At 41.7% G+C, this 24,807-nt stretch overlaps 1 protein-coding gene across 2 annotated transcripts in view; it reads left to right on the forward strand.

Moving 5' to 3' along the window:
• Positions 1-24,807, forward strand: part of Snd1 (staphylococcal nuclease and tudor domain containing 1) — a 412,411-nt gene that overhangs the window by 253,206 nt on the left and 134,398 nt on the right. For both annotated transcript variants that reach the window (XM_058572140.1, XM_046422386.2), the window contains one exon: positions 4,926-5,067. In XM_058572140.1, coding sequence (XP_058428123.1) covers positions 4,926-5,067 — 142 coding nt within the window. The remainder of the gene's footprint in view (positions 1-4,925; positions 5,068-24,807) is intronic.

Here is a 24,807-nt window from a genome sequence, read left to right on the forward strand (position 1 = left end):
CAGATGTCCTTTGGGTTCCTGCTCCCAGGAGTGGGGCCCAGGCCTGATAGCTATTTCTCCTACACTCTGAGGTGTTGGAGGCCTGAGTGAGGTACTGTGCCAACTAAGTAAACAGCGTGAGAAACTGTAAGCCACAGACAGCCTTTAATAAGAAATTATTGCTGACTTAGATTCAGCACCTTTAAAAAAAAAAAAAAAAACCTATTATAATGTTGTTTGGTTTTGTTTTAGTCAGTGTTTCCTCCAGGGTTTTTCCTGTGTTCGCTTCATTCCTGCTAAACATGCAGCTTGTGACATTTGCACACTCTCCCTCTCAACCCCCTCACACACACCTCACCGTGAAATATTGATAACCAGCCAAGGAAAGGTTGGACTCAAGTTTTTAAGTGCTGTGGTAATACTGGAGCTGGAACGCATTCCCAAGTGTTCCCCCCACCAAGGTCCCATTTATCTCAAGAGATTGCCATACCCTACAGCTGGCTCCTCACAGAGCATCATAAACTCATTTCTGTGAATGAAAATGTCTCGTATGGCCCTGGAGCCTGGTGTGTGGAAAAGAGGAAGAGTGTGGAGTGATGTATGACTTTTCTGCCTTTCTGGTAGAGGATACCATTGTGATTTGTCTTTTCTACAGCTGCAGAAGTAGTTCCCCTTGTCTGTAGAGCTCTGTAAAAACAGATATCTATGGCAGTAAAAAATCACGATATACCTTAAAATGAAAGAACACATTTGCTTCAGTATCCTTAGCTATTATTTCTGATCTCCACACTCTTATCTGTATCTGTCCTCTTGTTCACAAGGATTTTGCTGCTTCAACATTAAGGTTGTTTGGACCCAAGCAGCATTGCTCTGTAGTCCTTGAGCCTGGCCCTGAGGGAACCTAGCAGCACAGTCAGCTCTTACAGGGAAGAAACATTCCAGGGTGGGCACTAGAGAACATGGTTGTACCTCTAGGGAAGTTCCTCAGGGTGGACGGGCCTCTTCACAGTTGAGTTTCTCAAGTGCTATAGAGGACTCCTATGGTAACATAATAAGCTCTGCATGTATTTGTTTTTACTTCTTTTTCCTATGATGTTAATCAAAGAGTGATTGTGATGATGAGAACTCATTAGTGAGCTTCCTTATTAACAGTTCCCATTTGAGGCTTGCACATGATAATCCTGAGTGGTTAATTGTTAACTAATAGGTTTACTGTGTTCCCATTTCCCTGTGCTGCTTTGAGTGCTTCGATGTTTGCCTTTCATCAGTTCTTTCTACTTTGGTGTCTACCACATAGGAATTTCCAGCAGAAAAATCATAGGATTCACTGTGCTAATAACATTTATTGCACACCAACAGCTTCAAACCCTGTTCCAGAATTTTGAAGAAAGAAGTTTAATTTCTGTAAGGTCCGCTCCTCTAGGATGCAAGTGATCTGGTTGTCCGAGTCATGTTCTCTCAGCAGCTTTGTCCTATACCTGCTGTGTAAGGACTATTTTCCTGGCTCTCTCCAGCACCCCCTCCCCCAACTTTCCCATTCTTCCCAAACCTGGTTGTTCATTGTAAAAATTAGTTTTACATGCCTTTGTAAACACAGAAAGGTATTTTGCCAAGAAAAAATGTAGTCTAGCTACAGAGGGGGCTTCTTATATTCAACAGACAGGTGTGATGCACCCATATTTGGAAAGAGATTTGGACTGACAAGCTAGAAGAGGGGCAGAATGGGAGCATTTAATTAAGGTCTCTTTGTAACTTTTGCCTCTCTCAGAGGTTCACCCAGCCTTTCTCGAGGGTCATTCCAAACCCTAGTCCTCTAAATTTCAGGTATAGATATTAACGTGCTTTGAAATGAAGTCACCCCAGGCACATTTGTTGCATCATTACTTTCTCAATTTCAAGGTGCATTGAGGAGGCAGAAACATTCCTTAAAGAGATGCCATCCACAATAGCAAGTTAAATGTGGCTAATGCAACCTTAAATTAGCTTTTCTAAGAGTACAGGAAAATAGTTATGTATGGGTTTGTTGTGGAGCACAGGTAATGTGAAAACTACCAGTGTAACAAAAAGGACTTCTCTCCTCAGAAATACAGTTGCTTCTTGATTATTTACACCAGTGGAGGGGATTATTGGTATGGATAACAGAAAACCATAGCTAATTTATCTTGAAGGCTTTGAGTGGCTTCTCAAAGCCTTAAGCCAGTATATTACCAGGGATCTGTGACTATAGATCCCTAGACCTTATATGAATGAACCATAAAATAGGGAGCCTAAGGGTGAGAGTCTGCTAAGCAGAAATGAGCATTCATGTGATGAGCATCAATGTTATTTCTTTGCGTCTGAGACCTTTAATATTAACTTTGAAAAATACACTTGGGTGCTAAAATTACCTAAAGATACCTTTAATTTCATTAAATCTCAGTCGTGCTTTCAGGATTATTGGAGGGGGATTTAAAATATATTAATGAAATCTTTTGAACTTTATTACTTTATGGTCCTTAATACCCAAGTGACATCATCAGTTTTTCAGGGCCTAAACTGGACTTTTGTTATACTGAGTATAAGAATCTGAAGTACATTGCTACACTTGCACAGGCTCTTCAGAAGGCAAATTACTTAACAACATTCAGGCAGTTTTATAATAATAAAATCAGAATTCCTAAAATAAGTTATTTCTGTGACTTAATTAGCAGGGAACGATTTATGGCTACATCGCCTGAGAAAACTTGCCAAACAGTATTTTTCACCTGAGTCATTGAAGTAAATATTAAATTTATAAAATTATATTATTTTATGAGTTTTTATATGGAAAAGGAACATGCCAAACAGAGAAGTGCTTGAGTTTACAAAGAAAGACAGACACCCTTGTGTGACTGCAAATGAGCTTTGAAAGAGCTGATATCTTTTGGATTTTACATTCAGGTTAATTGACTTTATAAGACCTTTTATTCTTTAAGTTCTGTCAACTTGGATGAAATGTCTATACTTCCTCCTATTGGATGGTCTGTGGACATTTCATCTCATCTAAGCCTTTGAACACTTGCCTCAAGAAGACTGGGAGTTCCATGTCTTGTCCTATATATTTTTTATCTGGAAACAAACATGGCTAGTGCTGGTATGCTTTTAAAATTTGCTTTTGTATTTGGCTTTTGCTTCTGATCTCTACGGTAGTCAATAGCATGTCATTTCTGGAAGATGGCTGTTGGGTTATAAGTACTCAGAAATGTCTGTGGACTTTATAGCAAAGAGAGCAATAAGGTCCCTTTGATTCTCGTTGACTATTCTCAGTCCAAAGCAGTTGCTCTCCTGTTAAGTAAATAATACTTTGCCTACCTACTTTGGGAATTTAGCAAAAAGGGAAAAGGGTTTGCACATGTTATTGTTATTCCTGTAAGCGTTTTGTTCTTTATTTCTCAGATAAATACATCTGAAAGACAGTGAGGACCACAAGTCTATTTCTGAAAAATGTAAATAACTATACTCTTGAAGAAAAAGGCCTTCTCTTCAGAGACATAAGGTTGCCTCATGATCTGCAATAATCAATTTGATAATCATTGTTGACTTACTGGCTCAGCTCATGAATAATGTCCCAGATTTAGACTAGTATGGCAAAAGGATTTTAATCAGGTAGTGCTTTTGTTCCCATGGAGCATTTGTCTTGCTTGACTGTTCTGGACTTAAGCCAACTGCCAGAAAGGCATTTTTCCTGCAGTATATGTATAGTAGAATATGTGTTGCTCAAGTGTTCAGTGAGGAAGTTTTGAACCCACTAAAGCTCATTGTTATCTTACCTTCTACCAGTGTGCCACTAGGACCTCTGAGAATGGATGACTGTCTCTCCTTTTATCTAAGAACCTGTTTGAAGGGAGGGATGAATCTCATTACTCTAAATATTGTTTTTATCCCAGCCTACTTCACTGATTCTGAATGAGAGAGCCCCTTTGGCTGCTGTGAAAATACTTGATGGCTTGTTAAATTTTCATTATCTAATGTACATTAATTTAGATACAATAGCTCTGTTGCTAGGAGAAGAGTCAGAAGGGAAGAGCTCGGCTGAGTGCAGACTGCCTGTGTCACAGAAGTCAGGAGTGTGTGCAGGACTTGCTGTCCTTGCAGGGAGTTTTCACTTCTGCTGGCTGGGCTCAAAACCTCTGAAATTCTGACATCCAGTGACTATTCCCCTAGCATATGCCATGTGATGTTTCCATGCTTGCTCACTCTATCATCTGTTTAATTAGCTCGAGAGACTAAAAGGATTTGAAGGCCCTTAACTCCTATGTGGTTGAGAGCTCATGAGTTTCAAAATGTCCATGCTTGCTACTCTGGAGAGTAGAATGCATGGAATATGTGTTGATGCATAAAAAGAGTTCAGAAAGTGCTAGGCGGTTTTATTTGTTTGTTTTGTTTCTATAATAATTTGTGCTGACATGTAGTGGTGTTTGCCTTCGTGGAACACGTCCTACTGTTACCGATTTCCCTGAGTAGAAAGAGAATACCCTAGGGTCCACCTCATCTCCAGAATGCAGTCACTGTGCTGGTGCCCAAAGAAGGCCAGGCTCAAGGTTAAGAAACAGGAGCTCAGAGTCTTAGATAATCTGTTCAAGATTTAAGATGGACTAGTTTTGGTTTCCTGAGAAGGGCTTTAGGGGCTGTGTAATACAGCCGGAGTGTCATCTTTTCTTTCTTTTTCTCTCTCTCTCTCTCTCTCTCTCTCTCTCTCTCTCTCTCTCTCTTTCTTTTTCCCCAAAGATTAAATTAACCTCCATAGAAGGGTAGTGTTATCAAGGTTGGATAAGTATCACATCTGTGTAATGTCTTCAGAAATATCTGGTTTTATAGGGTTATTTGCTTTTTTCCCTAGGGTCTGCTGGACTTTCTGTTCTAGACAAGAGAAAAAGAAGCATTTTCTCAGGTTCCAGTGATTCTTTTCTTCTTCTCCTCTCTTTCAGGATACCCAAAAAGCAAAGCAGTTCCTGCCCTTTCTTCAGCGGGCAGGTCGTTCTGAAGCCGTGGTGGAGTATGTCTTCAGTGGTTCTCGCCTCAAACTCTACTTGCCAAAGGAAACTTGCCTTATCACTTTCTTGCTTGCAGGTAAGATTTACATGTTATATACTACTCAGAACATTTCTTCATACACCCTCCTTTCCCTGTGATTAGATAGGCCCCAAAGCTTTAATCTGGAAGTGGGATATGAGCACACCATCTCCACGTTGCTCTCATGTAACCTCAGACCCAGCACTATACCTTCCTCCACTCCTCACATCCACCAGGCACAGGACATAGTACAAAAGGAGCTTAAAAGATAGCATGAAGCCTCATAAGTGAAGGGAATTCCAGGCCCAGGAAAAAATATGATGGAACTCTCATAGTTGGTATTAACCACCTAAGAATTCTCCTGCCTCTGCCATGTTAGTCATCTGCACGCCTCAGAGGCAGTGAGCTACCAACACAATGCCATTTACTTCTCTTTTCTTCTTTTCAAATGTCATCAAGGTCCCAATCCTGTGTGAAACCCCAACCATGGCATTACTTTTCCAGTTTCCTGCATCTGCAGTATTTCTTGTTGGACTGAGGGTGACGTGCTAAGGCAAGCCTCCTCCTCTCTTTGCTGGCTGAATGTACATCTCTCTTGTCCTGTCTTTTCTAATATCTTAATATTTCCCAAGCCAGCAAGACTGTGTATGAACTGTGTTCTTTGAGCAGTTTACATTTATGTATTCAAGGAGCAAACTGCTTCATTTCTTCGCTGCTGGCAAATAATAAAGTTATTTATTTCCAGTCAGTTCTTCACAGACTGGTCTTTGAGGGAAGGCTGTCGTTCTTCTTCCACCACCTCCCTCCCTCCCATACCCACGGGCGTGCGCACATACACTCAATTCACTCACTCACAAAGGACATGTTCCATTGTACTCCCCAGATGCACATTGCCTTTTCTGATGCTGTCCTGTTGCCTCTGCACTTCCTCTATTGAATTCTTGAATAGAATTTGCTGTGGGGGAAGAGAAGCAGAACCAGACTTGCTGTCCCCACCAAGGTTACATCAGCCTCCTTTTCCTAGAAGGCAGTGAGTTTTTTGCCTGGATAAGGATCTCCTTTAGGCCCCGATTAATGGATTCAGTTATGTGAGATAAGTCACTCCTCGAACACAGGGCTGTGAAGCTCACTGCTGCCGCCGATTGACTATCCCTTCTCAGTGGGCACCCTATTACACAGCTCTGAAGGGGTTAACTGAAGTGTGTCCCCAAGCCCAGGGCAGGGAACTCCTAGAGATCCATACCCCACCTGACAGCTTGTTTTTGTTTTTGGTAATGTGAGTTGTAATCCGAGGTGCTACAAAGCAGTGAGTGAGAATCATTTCATGTGGCCATTGATATCCTTTTCTTAATGTTTCTGTATTGAGAACTTTCTTAGTGGTGAACTCTTATTACTAAGTGTAAGATATATATGAAATTCTTTCTCTACTCGATACCTGAAAACATCCTTTTGGCAATGCAGAGTTTATTTCCAAAGGTAAGAAAGAAAAGCAGTATGATCTTTCTGCTAGCCAGAGCTCTACAGGGCAAGGGAAACACTGAAGTTCTGTCTTAAAATTAGCGACCTGAAAGGAGCAGTTCAGTGTGTGGATCTGTCTTGGTTGGAACGTTCCTGTGGAACCCTTCTTGTTTCACTTCAGCTTGCTTAGACACAAGCCATCTGATTGCTCAACTCTGCATCAGCCAGTTCCTCCATGGATGTGGCATTATTCTGAGCTTCACAATTCCGTGGCATTGCTTTTATTCTGAAAGATAGATTACACCAAAGCACATACCTGATAAAAAGTATAATCTTTACATTTGTCCTCCTGCCACAGTGTATTCTGTTAGATTATACATCTTGTAATTCTTTGGAGACCTAGCAGGGATGCATAACCTTGAAAAGCCTTAAGAGGATCTCAGTTTGGATCTTGGCTCTACTTTGCACATGCAGGTAATTTTGAGGAGGTTATTTATCCTGTTTAAGCCTCCATATAAACATTATAAACATATAACCGCAGGTGGTTTCCTGCCTCCCAAGATTGTTGCTAGTGTTTTTCTAACTACACCTTACCTTACCTGTCACACGATGGTCATGTGTTATGTGTGCACACAGCTGCAACTCTACCAGGGAGATTTTCACCAAATCCATTAATGGGAAAAGTCAGAAAAAGGAGCCATGCCAGCCTCCTCATGCTTGAGTAATGAGTTCCCTAAAAAGAAAACTCCTCCAAGACTCTGGAACAAGAAACTTTGCATTGTCCTATACCCTTGTCACAAAGAATAAACAACAGGTGGGAATAGTCAGAGGTTTCAGGAAACTCTCAAGTGATAACAGACATATGTAGAAACTATAGTGTTTGGCCCTAGATAAGTTAAAAGAATTAGGGACAAAATACAGAAGTAAAATCAAGGAGAGAATGATGAGTTCCTTGGAAGGAGCTCAGAGAACACCTCTCAGCACAGCTGAAGGGGAGCTGCATTTGAAGGACAAAGAAGAGCTTGCTGTGTTGGGGAGGGTAACAGAAGGAATGGCACATTCTAGATTAACAGTTATCTCAGGGTATGGTAAAGGTGCAAAAAGCTGGTGTACCCTGATACTTGTGTCCCACGCAGCCTCTAATATTGGTAGATTATAAAGAGTGAGGTGGGTGGACGATGGGATATAGCTGAAAAATTAGATAAGAGCTAGTCTTTCTATGGATTGTCCTGTGGACCCTCAGAGTCACTGATAGGTCTTAAGCAAAGGAGTGACTTGGGCTCAGAAAATTCATTTTGGCGTATACATTGGAATAAATGAGACAAGGGTCCAGGGGAAAAGAATCCTAAAGATAAAGGTTACAGGCCAGAAATCTGACAGTATAGAGAAGCACAGAGAATGGGAAACATTTAGGAGGTAGACTTGACAGGATTCAGGAATGACTGTACTTTCTTAGGTCAGGGATGGTGTGGAGGGTAGTTGGGAAAATAAAGCATCCTATGCTTGAGCAATTGGGTAAATTGTGATGTCTGCAACCAAGGGTAACACAAAAGTAGGAATTGGTTTAAGGAACAAATAACTGGTTTGGGTTTGGATGTGCAGTATTCAAGGTTTCATGGAAGGTTCAAGCTCAGCAGAGGAGCCTTGGCAAAGTATTCAGGTCAGATAGTGACATATTGGCAATAGGTGAAGCTTCCTCAGTGCTTACAGGAAAAGTGTAGGAAGAGTAAACACCCTGCAAAACACTAGCATGGGAAGGGTGAGCATATCAACTATGCACAATGGTGAAGTGATTTTATACTATTTATCAATCATGAAGTCATGGGTGAAATTGTCACTGCAGTTTCATCATAGTTGAGTCAACTAAAAGCAGATTATAGGTGACTGGGGAGTATTTGTAGACAGTAAGGAGAAGACTTATCAAACGTAGGTTGCTCATTCCAGTCTAACCAAGAATGTAAAGAAGTGCAGAAAAAGAAAGGCTAATGCAGCAAGGTAAGGTGCAAGGATGTCAGCATTTGAGTACTTCTAGAACTGTAATTCTTGCTCAGGGATCAGGAAGATGGCATGTATAGTTGACAAAGCTATTCAGTATACCTACTGTTTCCATAATACCAATTATATAATGTAGAACTCAACAAAATCTTCTTGGCAAATGAGGATATAAAAATGATGGAATGAGAGAATATCATAGGAACCATGCCTTTAAAAATGTTGAAAAGCTCTGGCGTGAATTCTGAGAAGGAACCAAGAAAGGCTGCAAGGGAATAGGAATAGAGTGATGACCTGGAGGAAATAGACTGAATGGAATGGCGAAGAATGTGGCTAGAGGTATCTACTGAGAGCCAGAAGGACCCCTTGATTCTTGGGCCTGATTGCCTCAGTGAAGGTGAGTGTAGCCACGGATCCAGCATCAGTGTTGTGGAGTTGTTTACCTGGACCAGGTGCTCATACAGCTTCTAGTACCCAGGGTATGCACTCCCCACCAAGTAAAAGTGGCTCTCTGCTGGAATTGATGTCTCTCTGTCCAAGGAGGGAGTTAGCACTGTGATTCTCCAGGGTAAAGTCAAGAGACCTGTTGAGATTAGTCCCTTGCATGCTGTTCTCATTAATCCCAGCCTTTCAGAGAGCCCTCTGTACTTCATGGTGGGGTGGACACTTTCCATTGTTATGAGGCCTTTTTTGGGCAGACGGCCCCACAGCTTGATAGGGAGTGGCATTTGGCCTGAGCCAGCTGGCCTCTCTGTCACGGTTCCTGCACCCCTGTATGTGGAGTGATTGCTTGGTCATATGGGAGAACAGGTGGGGCTGGGAAAAGTCAGCTGTAGCTAACAGGTCAGTGCCTTCTGAAAGCTCTTGCCCTTTAGTCCTTTGAGCACCTGGCTTAGGTTTGGTCAGTGAGCAGGTGACCTTATACCACCTGAGCTGAGACTGTTCAAGGTCCCTCTGCCTGCTGCTGTGGCCTCCTGTGCATACTTATTTCAGTCTTGGAGGCAAATCACAGTTAGTTCTTGTCCTGAGTTAGCAAGGAAGCCAACATCCCTGGGCAGCCTGCATTTGTCGAAAAGCATCCTTTTTCTTCATCTAGCATTATTGAGCCCCATACATTGCCTTCCATTAGAGCAAAACAGTTTACCTACAGTCTCTATTTTTAGTTTATCTTCACTTGTCATGTGTGTCATATTTTCTTTTGGTATCTTGTCTAAAGGGAGACCGAGGCATATATATGAAAATCACTTGTCCCTTGATTCATGTTTTTTTTAACAGCACCATGGGCATGGAGTATGTGTCCTATCACTATGATCTTTATATGAAGTGTCCTTATTTTGAATTACCTTCTTAGCTCTTGGGTATCAGGGTCATGCTAAGGGCACAATTCCAGGCAGTTCTCCTGTTAACTAAGCATTGCAGGTGTCAAGGTAGCAGTCTGTAAACCAGATTCTTTCTCCCAATTTGAAAGAGAATTTAAGGCTTCAGTGCAATCTAATATGTGGAGTCTTCTGCCAGCTGACTGAATGCACCGCCCCCCCCCCATTTGCATTTTCATGTTCTTAGAGGTGGTATAGCAGTACTTACTATGAATTACAGACTGAGGCCAGTTGGGTGGGGATGGGAGGATGGATGTCACTTACCTTGCATAGAACTCATGGAACAAACTGCCTGGAAGGCAGCAGCCACTTGGCAGGGGGTTCCTATGTAGATCACAGCAGGTGACATATAATTAACCAGTTACCCAGTCACGTGTAACAAGACTAGAAAATAAGACTTCCATTTATGTGCCCTTTGGCATTTTTTTTATTTTTCCCCCTCCCTTTCTCTCTCTTTTATTACAGCATTCTGACATGGGAGGCAATGAGCAAGGTTCTAGGTGTCTGGGGTTTAATAAAAGAGTATTGGTTGTACCCAGTGAACTAAAAGTGTGGCTGTGTCCCTCCACCCTGAATGCCTTTGAATAAAGTGTTTCATTTTCTTCTTTCTGTTTAACATCTCTTCTCCAGCCAATCCTAATTGGAATATCAACTGCCTGTTTCAGTAGACCAAAAACTTCTAATGAGAGGAGAGGAGAGTAGGTAAACAGGAATATCCTCATCTCCTGGCCCTGGGAATGGCGGATCCCCATTGATTACCAGTGCCTAACCAAATTACACAATTAAAACCGATATATGTTTAAGTGAGGAATCCCATTCTGCTCTCACAGAGGTGCTAATGAATCAGGCTGTTACTGTGGTTGGTTTGCTGGGCTTCTCTCTTTAATTAAGCAATTACAGGGTCTGCTGATACTTATGAATTCTTTTCAGATGCTTTAATTGAATTGCAACTTAATGGATATTTGTAAAGTGGGATATTCTTTCTCTTGGGACTTCCCAGATTGATTCTGTCCCCACTGCCTACTTGTTTTCAGTTGGGTCCCATTACCAAAAATAGGCAGCTTGACATGAACTTCCTGAAGGTGCTCTAGTTCTTTACTTTTAATAACAAAATTATAGGAATTATAAGAATTGTGTTCATGTCAGGGGATCATAGAGGATCGCTTACAGAAAAGAATTTTTTTTTTTGCAAGTACTATAAGAAAGGCAGTCTTCGATAAATTTACAAACTACTTCTGCTCTTGAATTGCTTTTAATCTAGTAGTGTAGACAGCTTTATGGAAAAACAAATGAGGAATTATCAACAGTTTAAGCAACATACCATGAGCATTATCTTACTTCAAAAGTTTATTTTGACTTACAGTTCTAAAAGCTGGAGCCCAAGAGCATCTTGCCAGCATCTGCTCAGTTCTGGAGAGAGCTTTATGCTGCCTAATTTCATGGTGGGGAAGCTGAAGGGCAGGTGAATACATACAAAAGAGATGATACAAGGGGCAGCAACATATTTTAATGCTCTTGCATTAACTAATCTAGTCCCTTGAAAGGTATCAGCCCCTCTTAATGATGTAATCATCTCTAACAGGCCTTACCTTCCAGTACTGCCATAATGGCAATCAGATTCCAACATGAATTTTAGAGGGATCTGTTTTATTCAACTTTTTCACTGCTGTGACTAAAAGGACCTGACAAGAACAATTTTAAGGAGAAGTTTATTTGGAGGCACACAGTTTCAGAGGGAGGTCTCAGTCCATAGACAGCCAGCTCTGTTCCTCAGGACTTGACATAAGGCAGAACAACATGGTGGAAGAGTGTGGTAAAGGGAAGCATATCAAGACATCACCAAATGTATTCCCCAAAGGCACGCCCCCAATGACCTACCTCCTCCAGCTATACCCTGCCTGCCTTCATTTACCACTCAGTTAATCCCCATCAGGGTATTAATTCACTGATTGTATCACTACCATAATCTAAGCCTTTCACCTTTAAGCTTTCCTGCATTGTTTTACACATGAGTTTTGGGAAGTGGGGTGTGAGATGGGGCAGGGTACACTTCACATCCAAACCATAATGGGGGCTTAGGTTTGGTTCAAATCATAGCAAGAGTGCAAAGGAAAGAAAAATTAATTCAGGAATGGAAAAGGTTTCCCAGCATTTCAGCATCCAGCAAGATCTGGAATATTTTCTTCTGGCAGATTGGGTGTGATTTGTCTAGGCAGAACAACTTTGCCTGTATCAATTCTCAGAAAGAGTTACCTGAAAGAAATAGAGGTATTCATCAGTCATTTTTTTTCTCTGCTTTTGTGTTGGTTTGTAAATCTCCTTCTCATTTCTCCTGATATTGAACCTTTGTTGCTCTGCCCTCAGCTCTGTCTCTGCAGATACACCGTCACCCACTGGTCATGTGAATGAAAGTACAAACCCCCAATTACAAGCGATTATCTCCCATCTTTAGATCATGAATCATCTCCAGAAGGAACCACCTCATACTTGTGTGACATTCAATTGCATGGTTATTTAATAATTTTTTATATCCACTGGGCATAATGTGAGGAACACAGAAATACATGATACAGTTTCAGCCTTCAACATGGTAGTTGTGTCTACTAAAGCAACAAATGTATAGACATGAAAAAAGAAATATTTTTTAGGATAAGGATAGGGGAAGCATACCTTAAATTATATACAAATGAAGCAACTCAGGAGTTCATGAAACAAGAAGAATAAATGTGATACTTTCAAAAGAGCTGGTGCATAACCCAGAACAGAATCCAGAGAAGAGTAAGGCCGAGTGCTGGCTCAAGGCAGGGCAGGGCTGGCTTAGAGTATGCTGTTCCTCTGGGAAACCCCTGTTTAGGAAGGATTCTGGCAAAGGTGAATCTGGTCAGAAGAGAGTAACACCCCTGGTAAGAGTCTAGAAATGCCAGTACCTGAGGACTAGCTGTAAGAATTGAAGGGCACACTTCTAGGAAATAATGAAATATGTCAAGGAAAAAGAGAGAGGGCTTGAACTTGTTCAGTAGCCATTTCAAATGTTTTTTTGATTCAGGCAGAGTAAAAAATAAAGTCATCAATAAAAGTAGGATTTGTTCAGCATATTTGAAGGCAGTCACAGACCTTGGAGCTAAAACACTTGAAGAACAAGTCTTGCTTTCCTGTTTTCTAATTAATTATTTCCATCAGACTGCCTTGCTTATCTTGGTGTGATTCTGGTGACCTGGAGGTGAGGGAGATAGCAAGGCCCATATGGCAGTTCTGTGCCAGCCTGTCTAGGGGCTTCTGTAACTGAGGAAAAAACAGTCTGAGTGGTGGTACCTTCTGTGGATTCACACTGCCAAAGAGGCTGTGACTTCCCCTTTAAGTGTTCAGCACTCACTGTGTCAGTGGGTTTTGCTGCTTTAAAAAAATAAACATGGGTTTTGCTGGGTGTGGTGATGCATGCCTGTAATCCCAGTAGTTCGTGGATCGTGAGTTTAAAACCAGCCTCAGCAATTTAGTGAGGCCCTAAGCAACTTAGCAAGACCCTGTATCAAAATAGAAAAAGGACTAGGGAGGTAGCTCAGTGGTTAAATGCCCCTGAGTTTAATCCCTGGGGAGGGAGTGTGGGAGGGAGGGAAGATGGGGAGTGGGGGGGGGGAGAGAGAGAAGAAAGAAAAGATGGATGATGTTTTATTCTTCTGTAGAATAAGTCCTTTGGATGGATAGGTTAGTACAAAGATTCCTTTCCTTCTAAATTTACTGACTTAGTGCTTCTACTCTTTTATTCTAAAGCCCTCTAGTGGTTTTTTTCCCCCGTGTACCGGAGATTGAACTCAGGTTTGCATTTTTCACTAAGCTGCATCCTCACTCCTTTTTATTTTTGGTTTTAAGACAGGGTCTTGCTAAATTGGCTGGCCTCAAACTTGTGATCCTCCTGCCAAGTAGCTGCAATTACAGCCTAGTTACTTACTACTCTTGCCACTTTTGAGTTTTAATATAGATGAGACAAACGCGAGTATCCCTGGCTAGGGACAAGGCCTATTCCATACAGAGCTAATGTGAGCCAGCACAGTGGTACAAAAGGTCAGACCCGTGAACTTTCCCCTAAGCTTTCCTTTTCAGCTAGCTCATTCTCCTTTTCTCCTAGTTGAAGGTTCTTTCTAAATCAGTTTAGGGTTGTCTAAGCTGTCTGGTTAGTTGGCATGTGGAGATGGAATGAGAAGTTTCCAGAAATCTGGTGACTTTTTCCTATAATCATGTTTCCAGTACCAGCTCCTATCTCTTGGGTTCTGCCCTTTCTATTCTTGTCGCTGTCCCAGAAGAATACATTTCAGTGTGGACTTTTCATCACCGTCTTATCAACTTATTGGCACTCTCCAAACAGCTACTTAGTAGTAGCAAAGACAATCAGCAACGTCCTTCACTGGGCTATATTCCACACCAGCCTAGCCCTATAGGGAAGTCTGTTTGTCTAGAATCATAGTAGAAAATGGCAGAACCTGGATGCAGCACAGGGAGTGTAAATGGTTTGATAATTTGAAGTTAAAGAAAAATGTTTTGAAATCTGATAATGGGCAGCCCCAGGGTGATCAGTGTGTACTGCCTATGAGACTTCATCCTGGTTGCCATGGGAACCACCTCTCACATCCCCCCTTTCAGACAGATTTGACTGAGTTTAAAAATAAATAAAGCTGTTCCTCGTCATCAAAAAGTGGTTCTTGTCCCCTCCTCCGGACCCCAGCCCATTGCTCACCCAAATTTCTTTTGAGGTTTTCCTGGAGCTTCCCCACTGATAGGCCGGGTTTGAAAGTCTGTGCCTGAGCTTTCATATGTAGTTTGAGTGGGTAGCACTAACACAATCTAATATGGGCCACCAGCCCAAACACATACTCCTGTTGACCTGGAGGGGTCATCTTAGATTTTTACTCCTGGGAGTGAACAGGGCCTCTGACCACAGAATGCACTTTGTCATAGCACTTGTTTAGGGGCTCTGAAGGGGGCCTAGAGAGCAGTTCCTCATTTCAGTGCCCTGAAGCGTTCCCAAATTCTGATGTAGGAGTGGCAGATACAGACCTAGTAGGAGCAAGAACCGCACTTTTTTTCCATTTGTTTAAACTGTTGATTTAATCCAGACCTTGTAAGTTTGGGGTTGTTGTTGTTGTTGTTTTAACTGAAGTTTCTTTCCTCTTTGCTTTGATAAAACAAATGTGATCTACCTCTCATCAGGCTGCCTATAAGGTTGCTTTACAGTCTTCTAGAGCAGGCTTTGGGAAAACTTTCCGTTTCAGCTTCCAGATTCCCTGTAGATTTTCCTTGTTAGACATATTATGCTCTGTCATGCTTTACAATAGCATTCCTGAACAAACCCTGTAAACTCCCATGTTTATCTTCATTATGTATAGGAAGATATATAAATCAACTAGTCAGTCTGCAACTGGTGGAGAAGTTCCCATTTCCCTGCCCTTGCGTGCCTCTTTTTCCTGAGCTTGTACATCTGCTAGTGATTTTTCTAGGGTTAATTTGGGTGTTTTTATTTTTAAATTGGAACATGGTGTCTGTCTCTTCTCTGTGTGTGTTTTGGATGCAGCCCCTGTGCTAGGCATGCGGTTATTAACTCCACTGATATACCAGTTCACTCATTAGCATTTGCATTTTAAATTACAAGCTAGAGCAGACGACATTTATGCTATATTTGTACCATTGCCTTCTTCATGAATGATGTTGCATGTGCTGGGAATGCAGAAATAACTCTTCTAAGGCCCTAATGTATTTTTGTCTGTTTTTTAGAAAACTGCTATTTCTTTTTTACTCTTGATTCTCATTGTTTGATAGGAATTTTTTTCTTCTTTTCCAAGTTTAGACCTATTTGTGAGCACCCCTGATTGGAAAGTGCTAACGACAGACCAACCCTTCGGTTCAAAATAGGCCTATTGCGTAGAACAGCCATCTTTCTCTCTCACGTGGTGTTCCTTGTAAGCAGCCTGCCTTGATTTGAGAGGAGGGAGTTTTCTCCTCTGTAGCTGGGTGGGTGGGAAGACATGGTAACGGATACTTGTTCTTGCTTGTATTTGTGCTCATATCCTTCTTTTTTTATAGTCGATTAGTCAGTAGTTATTAACACCTGTTATTGCTGGTACCACAATGGGGGAAAAGGAAATAGTGTATGCCTTCAAGGAGCTTCTTTGACAAGAAGCATTTAGATCACACTGCAGTGCAGCATATGAAATATTAGAGTATAAAATGCCAGCTTAGTTGTAGGCCCCTTAATGAGAGTTGCCAGTAGTTAAGTCCTCTTGGGCAGCTCTTCCTCTTGGCAGATGGTGATTTCGGCATCCTGATCACAAAGACCAAATCAGAATTGCATGGTCATGGATTCCAGCCCTGTGATTGAGCCTCCCCAGGCTGGCCCAGCTCTGCCTAACCTAGTCTTTGCTGGCTCTGGCAGCAGGTCAGGGACAGAAAACATGCTCTGCTTGATAGATCTACACTCGTGCCTTTATGCTTTTCCTATGCAGTCTCCAAGTTTGGTTCTCTGAGTTTTGTTGCAGGGATCCTTCCTATAGATGAAGTCTCACATTTAAAAGATAACTTGAAAAATCCGGTCACATTGGAAATAGACGTACATTGTGGGTAGGCAAGCAAAGCATCTCCAAATGATAAAAGGTATTTCCCTACCTCCTTTATTTTTTTTAAATATTTATTTATTTATTTATTTATTTTAGTTGTAGTGGGACACAATACCTTTTATTTTATTCATTTATTTTTTAATATGGTGCTAAGGATAGAACCCAGGGCCTTGCACTTGCTAGGCGAGCGCTCTACCATTGAGCCACAACCCCAGCCCTATTTCCCTACCTTCTTTATAAAGCTTTCTCCCAAATAGTATTTGTTCTGCCAATTTATTGCTGGAATAACCAAGACACGGAAGAGTTGCCTTAAATGATCCAAGAACCTGATCCCTAGTGCTAGGAATGTAGCTCAGTTAGTAGTATGCTTCTCTAGCATGCAAGAGGTCCTGGGTTCCATCTTCAGTCCTGCCATAAAGAAAAAACCTGATTGCTTTAAAATGTCTCAGTGCTGCACATGACATATTCAAAATAAAAGAAAAGGCATGGTATAGGGGGATAGCATTCTAAGCCTACTATCATGTTGGTCTATTTCATGCCAAGAGGTTGGCCTTAAAATAAACATTCCTGCTTCTTATTCTCAGGGAGAACATAAGTCTTACCCACTGGAATGAGGGTTTTGTGGTTAGTAGCTTTTTGTTCTTTCAGCATAGTAGCACTTTAGCACTTGCTGCTACCTTACATCTGAATCCTGCTGTGTGTTTGAATTAGGTTTGTATATATCCTTAAATTTTATTAATTATTCTCATAATAGTTTCTTACTCCAGTATCTGCTGATTCAGAGTTCTAGAAATCTACACTCAGTACTGTACACATTGTTTGAAGTCAGATCATAGATAGGATTCATAGTTACGTAAGGAGTCCTTCTACTTTTAAATATCTAACAGTGCAACAGGGATGGTTCCTACCTCACCTCTTCACATTAGCTCATCTTCCAGAAACAAAAGCACTCTTGAAGTTGTTTTTAAATGCAATGGACAAGGGGCTAGGATGTGGCTCAAGCGGTAGCGCGCTTGCCTGGCATGCGTGCGGCCCGGGTTCGATCCTCAGCACCACATACAAAGATGTTGTGTCCGCCGATAACTAAAAAATAAATATTAAAAAAAAATCTTTCTCTCTCTCTCTCTCCCTCTCTCACTCTCTCTTTAAAAAAAAAATAAATAAATGCAATGGACAAAACAAAATTGATAATGAATTATTACCTACCTTTATATCTCTTCTGTGGAGATGATCCATTTATGGCACATGAGGATTTTTTGTTGGGGGGGGACAGTGGGGGTTGGCTTCTGTGGGCTCCCTGCTCCTAATGCGAGTTTTTATGCTTTCAGCTTCATTTGGCCTTTGCCTGTTAACCAGGCCAAACTGTCCTCCAGAAACTAAGCTGTGCCTAAGAGAGCAAGCCTAGATATCATGGAGTGGCAATTTGGTTTCTAGAGACTCAGGAGTGGCAAGGGAGAGCAGAGGATGCATTGGTTGGTGACACCTGTACAGTGAGATGAAGGTACATAGGGTGGCATGGCAGCAGGCATCTAGGTGGCACTCAAGAGTGTTCATTCAGTAACATTTATAAATGCCCCTTAATGATGCTGATGAAAGCTATTGAGGCAAACAGCTCACTACAGAGCTGTGAAATCCCACAGCCTATCTTTCATTTTTTTCATTTTACTTGTCATCTGGGTGAAGGTGCTGATTGCTACCAGTCACCCCCCATCCTACCAAGCTGGTGCTCCAGAAGAGGAGGAGTGCCTTGACTGTGTCCTCCACCCCCCAGCTTCTTGCAGTTCTCCACATCTACCTCCACTATGTCCTGGCTTCTGACAGAAACCTTGAATTTAAGTAGGTTAGGAATAAACTGCTTGAATGCGTTTGTGCAGATAGCTTCTCTCACCAGCTATCTGAAGTGCTTTTTGAAATATATGGGAGCCCTTTGTAAGCTGCTTTATAAGCTGTGAAGTCCATTGTTGCTACTCTCTGCAGCCAGCGTGTCTCTAACCTAAGTAATGTCTACTTGGCCCGCAGCCAGGGTTTGGGATTGCAAACTCTCGTAAGCAGCAAAGCCGCCCACCAGAGTCACTAGCAGCTGTTGCAGGTTGGAGGATTTGCAGAAATTGAGATTGCTGTTCCCAGATATTGGCACTTGCCTGGTGATGAATGACCGAGTCTGTGCGAGGGGACTGTGTATGCTTTCCTTCGGCCTTTTATTCTCAGTCCTCTATTGTGGTGCCTGCTCAATGGCCCCGTTGTGGAGGAGGGTGGCTGAATGGCCGGGTGAGTGGCCTGCCTCTGCCACCATTCCCTCCCTCAACTGGCCTACACTGAGACATTAAGAATAGCTCTTTGATCCCCTGAACTGGTTCTTGGGGCAGGAATTTCATGGCACATAGCACAAATGCCGAGGGCTGAGATTCCAACCTCGAGAGGGTAGAGAAATGAACTTCACCTAAAAGAGAGTGAAATGAGCTCCACTTCGATTCCTCTGGTGCCCTTTTACCTTAACCTGCCCATCTGCACTGGAACAGCCATAGAGGTAAAACCAAACACCAGCAAAAGTCCATTCTGATAGAGTCATTAGTGGGTAGCATGCTTATTTCTGATATGATTGCCCAAGAGTGAAATTTTATAGGATGATGCCACTTTGTATAATTCTTATCACATATATCCAGACATATTCGTGTATGTATACACTGAAACTAGTGTTGCAGTTCCATCTTCCTAGAGATTAAACTGCAAAGAATGAAGCATGAATGGCCTTTGCTAAGGGTCATCCATTCCCCCAACACCAACCCCTGCTGCCACTCATGTCACTCTTTCTATCACCAACATATAAGTGTTTGAGGAACCTTGTCTTCTTCTCACCACTGAATCAGCCGTAATAGTGCCTAGAATACTGCTTTACCATGAATGAATGAATAGACACAGATTTTTCTGGCCTAACATTTGATTGCTTTAAAATTCAAAAAACACTGTTCCCAAAAGGGCATTAGAGCCACAACAGCCGTGAAGTCACAGAGACCAAATTGAGTGTTTCTCTGGAGAACTGCACTAATGCCTACATCTATCCCCAAAGTCATGGAACCATCAATAAGTTACATAGCTGTTTTGGATCTTGATTTTTGGTTTTTAGTTTTTTGTTTGTTTGTTTGTTTCATAGAAACGAGAGGGTTGTACTGGATCTTTCTTGGGTTCATTCCTGGTCTGACTTTCTAATAATAACAGCCTTACTTAATGAGTATTTGCTATATGCTGTGGTTTCAATCTCACCCACAACCCTGAGGTAGGTAACATTACAATCCCCATTTTGCAAATGAAAAAAATGAGGTATAGAAAAGTTCATTAACTTACTAAAGAGATAACAGAGCACATCTTAATCTTAACCATATGTGCCCTCATTTAGAATGCAGTACCCATATTGCTGAGGAACACAGCGACGTGGTCTCACCTCAGATATTTTTGCAGGTAGCAAGGGGCTTTCCAGTCTTCCCTTAGGTCACTGCATCTGCCTGTGCTCATGTTGTCTAGGAGCCAACCCAATAGTGCTTTTCTTGTGGTATGGCCAAAAGCAAAGCTTTTGACAATGGGGGTGTCCCTATTTAAGAAATGTAGTGATGAAGATGTGAATTTCCCGTCGTTGTTTTGGGATGAGATGAGAGCATGGTGGAGACATGTGATTGTAGAGAGAGCAGGTCAGACATGTGGGATGGGTTTATGAGCTGGGGCATTTATAGACAAATTAAACTTTAGCCCTGAGTAAGCAAAGTCCTCAGCCAGTTATTACTGCCCTGGCACTTCTAATAGGCCCTATGTAGCCCTTATAAATTATTCAGCTTCTTTACTAATAAAAGGCCCAGCAACTAGCCTAGTCCTGGTGATAATTTAAGTAGATAGCTTAGAGCAGGTTAGAGGGACAGAATATCTGCTGATCACCAATAAGCTCTTCTTTCTCATTTGGAGACAGGAGGGTTAAACTGTCTCCTTGAGTAGCAGAATTTTAAGAGTTGGGCAACACTGATGTAGAAATGTTAGAGTGGTTAGCCAGGGCTCTCTCAGGAGACTCCTGCTGAGGTTTCCTGGGCCTTTTCGACTGGGGCACCTTTCATAGAGTGGCATGATTATTAAATGTCCCAGAAGATAACAACTTATAAACATCTGAAGGTCCTCCCCCCACAACAATTCTTACACCTTTTTATTTTCTTTAAATTTCAAATTTAAAGTTGCAAAGATCATCCATTTACTCTTTATTGATTTGTTAACATATTGCCTTATTTGCTAGCTGCATACTTTTAGAATTAAAAGATTTTGGTCAGATTGCCTCTCATATCCATAAAAAATGGGGAAATATTTTTTCAGTCCCATATATAGCATATGTCTGGGATCCGCACTTCATGTGGTCACCATACTTGTTCCAGGGCAGCATCCATGATATTGCCTGAGTTTGGAATGTGAGCTGTGGCAGTTGTGCATCCCAGCTTTTCCAGGCCAAGTGTGAGGCCTCTGGGTTTTTGTAGCAGCTTTAGATCTTCTCTTAGGCCCAGGTGTTTCCAGGTATGAGTTAACCTAGAAATAGTATTTAAGTAGGGTAGTTTACAGGCCTGTCTGGAAGCCTCTGGGAGTGTAAACATCCCTGGATACTATGTGTTGATTGTCAAGAGTTTTTCACACTGCCCTAGATATGATAGAAGCTTTATTATCCTATTTCATATTTCAGCAAATAATGAAGTATGGTAAACTAATTCATTTATCCCCCAAGCATGTTTTGATTTTATTGTTTAATGGTATTCTGAGAATTCAGGGATTTCTTGATTAACTGTAAATATTAGCTGAATTCCAACCCACTGAAAGCTGTAGGACACTATGGAAAAGTGATCTCAAGGCCATTGCCTCCCAACATGCCAACTAAAAACCATGAATGACAGCTAGAATTCCAGGACTCTAGAGTGCTTGTCTTGTTTCATGGCACAACATATTAGAAAGAGTACTCTTCTTTTCTTCTTCTTCTTTTTTTTTCAATTTGCATATAATTTTTGTTATTTTTGCTTTACCCCATCCACTTTGTTTCATGTCTCTGGAATTTTCACTGAAACGAATGCAGTGTAAATATGGGTATTTGTCCTTATTGATTGTTTCTTTCAACTTCACTAGGTCATGTTTTCTCATTCAATGGTAAATAGTCTTTATTTTGTACAACAAGAATTATCACGATAGTGATGTCACCATTTGTACTCTTGGTCAGTCTTTGGCCCCGTTGCTCTCTGTGATCCTTTGGAGTACTGCAAGAAGGTTATTACTTTTTGGTACAGCAGGAAATATTCATCATAGTAGAATTGATAGACAGCCTAATTCTAGAGGAATAAAATAGATGAGAGATGCATTAGAGATGTTTTTTAAGGAAAGTTGATAATTTGAAGACTTTCTCACCCAGATTCTGCTGTTTCTTGATGACTTTAAACAAGGTCCACATACCGTGTCTGTCCTCACTTCTCTGATTGTCACTGTCTGAGCTTTTGTAGGCTTTACCCCCAAAATCATTAAGTGCAGGTTATAACCTAGCTGTGAAGCCAGATTTAAAGTTAGGTAGTCAGTGTAGTTAGATAAATCCGGGTCTAATGTGAAATCTAAAATGGAGGCCATGCTGGCAATGATTCCGGGAAACGCAGGACAACTCATGGAATGTTAATGAAGTCCTGAAAAGGCCCTAGGCCAAAGTCCACCTCAAAGAAATGTTAATGAACAGCCCCCAGCGAAAAGGTGCTGACTCAGTCCTTCCTGACCAGATTACTTCTTTGGCCCACCTGTGTCCCACCCCTCGGTCCTTCCCACCTACATTCCATCACTGAAAGAACTATAAAAAGGGGAGACAACATCCCTTCCAGGGATTCCACCTCTTGGGTCCCCTTCTTCCTCCGGGAGAAGTCTTTTCTGCTGTCCTTTAATAAACTTCTAATTTCTACTCTGACCTTGCCTGGGCGTGCTTCTTTGGTGTTATTCTTCAACATTGGGGAAGCAAGAACTCGTCACCGGTCAACAGCCGTAACAGCTGTGTCACCTTGGATTATATTAGATGGTAGCTGATATTCTTTCAAGGCCTTGATCTTATGAACCCTTTTTCTTAACTCTTATGTTGTGAGTTTGAAATCAAGTCAGCTGATCAGTAAATTGAGCTGATTACATTTTCAGCCTGGCATAAACGTAATTCGTATGAGTAGGAGATGACAGTTTAGAAGACAGCCTGTGTCTTCCTTCAGTTCATCAGATAAACACTCTAATTGGATAACAGAGCTCAGTTTTAAAGTGTCCTGAGCTCAAAAGGTGAGCTAGCCAAGCTAATGCTAATACCATCGATCCAGTTCTCCAAAGAGCAATTAGGGCCCTAATGAGATGAGGACTTTGGATTTCTGGGATGGCACTGAGAGAGGTTGAGAAGCTGTGTTGAACCATCTTCTCAGTACCTTGGGTCAGGCTGTGCCTTTGCTCCTGTCGCATAAATGTTTGCGTCCTCTTACCCAACCCTCTTTTGGCCCCAGTTCTTTGCTTGCCGGGATTGTAGATTTGTCGCACTAACCATTGGCTTTATCTGGGATTTGGGGGGTTTTTGTGTGTGTTTTTTGTTTTTTGTTTGTCACATGCACATTTTTTAAGACTTTAGATTTATACACATAAGCTGAGAAACATGTAAGTTTAAAATTCTGTAAGCCCACTTCACACATATGGTATATTAAGGGTTCACCTCTACCAACAGCCCAATTAGTAATTGCCAATACTAATATGTTCCCTGTAGAATTGTTAACAGTTACCATGAGAACCTTAACTTTTGCATTCCCTGACTCATTTTACATGAACAATGCCAATGCAAGGATATTCAAAAGGAAGGGACAAATAATACAGGGAGCTAAATAAATGAATTCTTTATCTCCTAAATCACTTTGAATGGCAAATTCCCAGTGCTCCTTCAGCTTTTCCACCTCACTCCTGCCCTTATGCAAGTTTGTTTCCCCTAAATCCATAAGAAGGAAATTAAAACAGTTTGACTTTTTTTTCTTTTTCTTTTTCTTTTTTTTTTCATCAAACTTAAAAGCTGTTCAAGTTCAATTCTTAGCAGGAAAATTCCCTTTAATGAGCCAAGTTTGAGGGAGGAGGATTTTAATCTCTCTTGTTTTGTTTGTTTGTTTGTTTGTTTGTTTGTTTTGGTGCTGGGGATTGAACCCAGGGCCTTGTGCATGGGAGGCAAGCACTGTACCAACTGAGCTATATCCCCAGCCCCTGGATTTTAATCTCTTAATGTTTGGAAGGAAATGTGCATACACAGTGAGAAAGTAAGTTTATAGCTTTAACTATTACATTCAAAACTGAATTACTCTCCCAGCAGCTTTTAAGAACAACAACGGAAGGAAGGAAGGAAGGAAGGAAGGAAGGAAGGAAGGGAGGGAGGGAGGGAGGGAGGGAGGGAGGGAGGGAGGGAGGGAGGGAGGGAGGAAGCTGTGTGGGTTTCCGTTTTGTTTTGTTTTAGAGGGCAAAAAAGGATCTCATCCACAGCGTGTGCCTGGATTCTTGAATTTAAAAACACCCTCTATCCTCTAGCTCAGAAGTATCTTTAGTTGTTTTGAACTTCCTCTCTAAGAGTAAGGTTCCTGTTTCAAACCCAGCTCCTTGCGCTGGGAAGGGAAGATTTGGCCTGCACAGGGTTGAGTGTGGGTTAGATCCTCCAAAAAAAGAACAGATGCTTTCCTCAGCCTTTGTCAGGCTACTTGCTACCAGCCAGCTGTGTTTGGTGCTCCATCACTTTCTTTGAGCTCTTGTTATTTGATGGCCCCTTATTATGCTAAATAGGAGATAAAGAATGTCCTCTGAATCCCCCTCCCATTCCTTCAGCTCTTCTCTTACTTGACTTGAAAGGCAGTTGGAGTCCTGAGTCAAAACTTCTTGTACTTGGGAGCAGAGTTTTGGAGGGACTATGGTTACTGACCCCCAGTGAGTTCAAAGACCCTCATGAGCTCCAGGGTGGGGCTTACTTCTCAGACTTGTTTCCAGCATGGGTCTGGAGTAGATCTTGCATTGATGACAAAGTTACCAGGGATATCAATGCTGGCAATTTGCAGACCACCCTTGAGTAAATAGAAGGGGTCCCCTCTCCACACACACACCTTTTTTTCTTCTAGGTTTGGGAATTATGAGCTATCCATTGTACACACAAAGCCTTATTAAGGCTAAGGCTTTTCGATTCCCATTAATGAGCCAAGTTTAAGGGAGGAAGATTTTAATGTCTCTCTCTCTCTCTCTCTTTTTTTTTTTTAGTGTATGTGTGTGTATGTATATGCTGGGGATTGAACCCAGGGCCTTTTGCATGCAGGGCAAGCACTCTACCAATTGAGCTA

Source organism: Marmota monax, unplaced genomic scaffold (genome assembly GCF_021218885.2).
Source record: "Marmota monax isolate L192 unplaced genomic scaffold, Marmota_monax_Labrador192_F-V1.1 WCK01_AAM20220418_F8-fsc00027, whole genome shotgun sequence".
Taxonomy (NCBI): Eukaryota; Metazoa; Chordata; class Mammalia; order Rodentia; family Sciuridae; genus Marmota; species Marmota monax.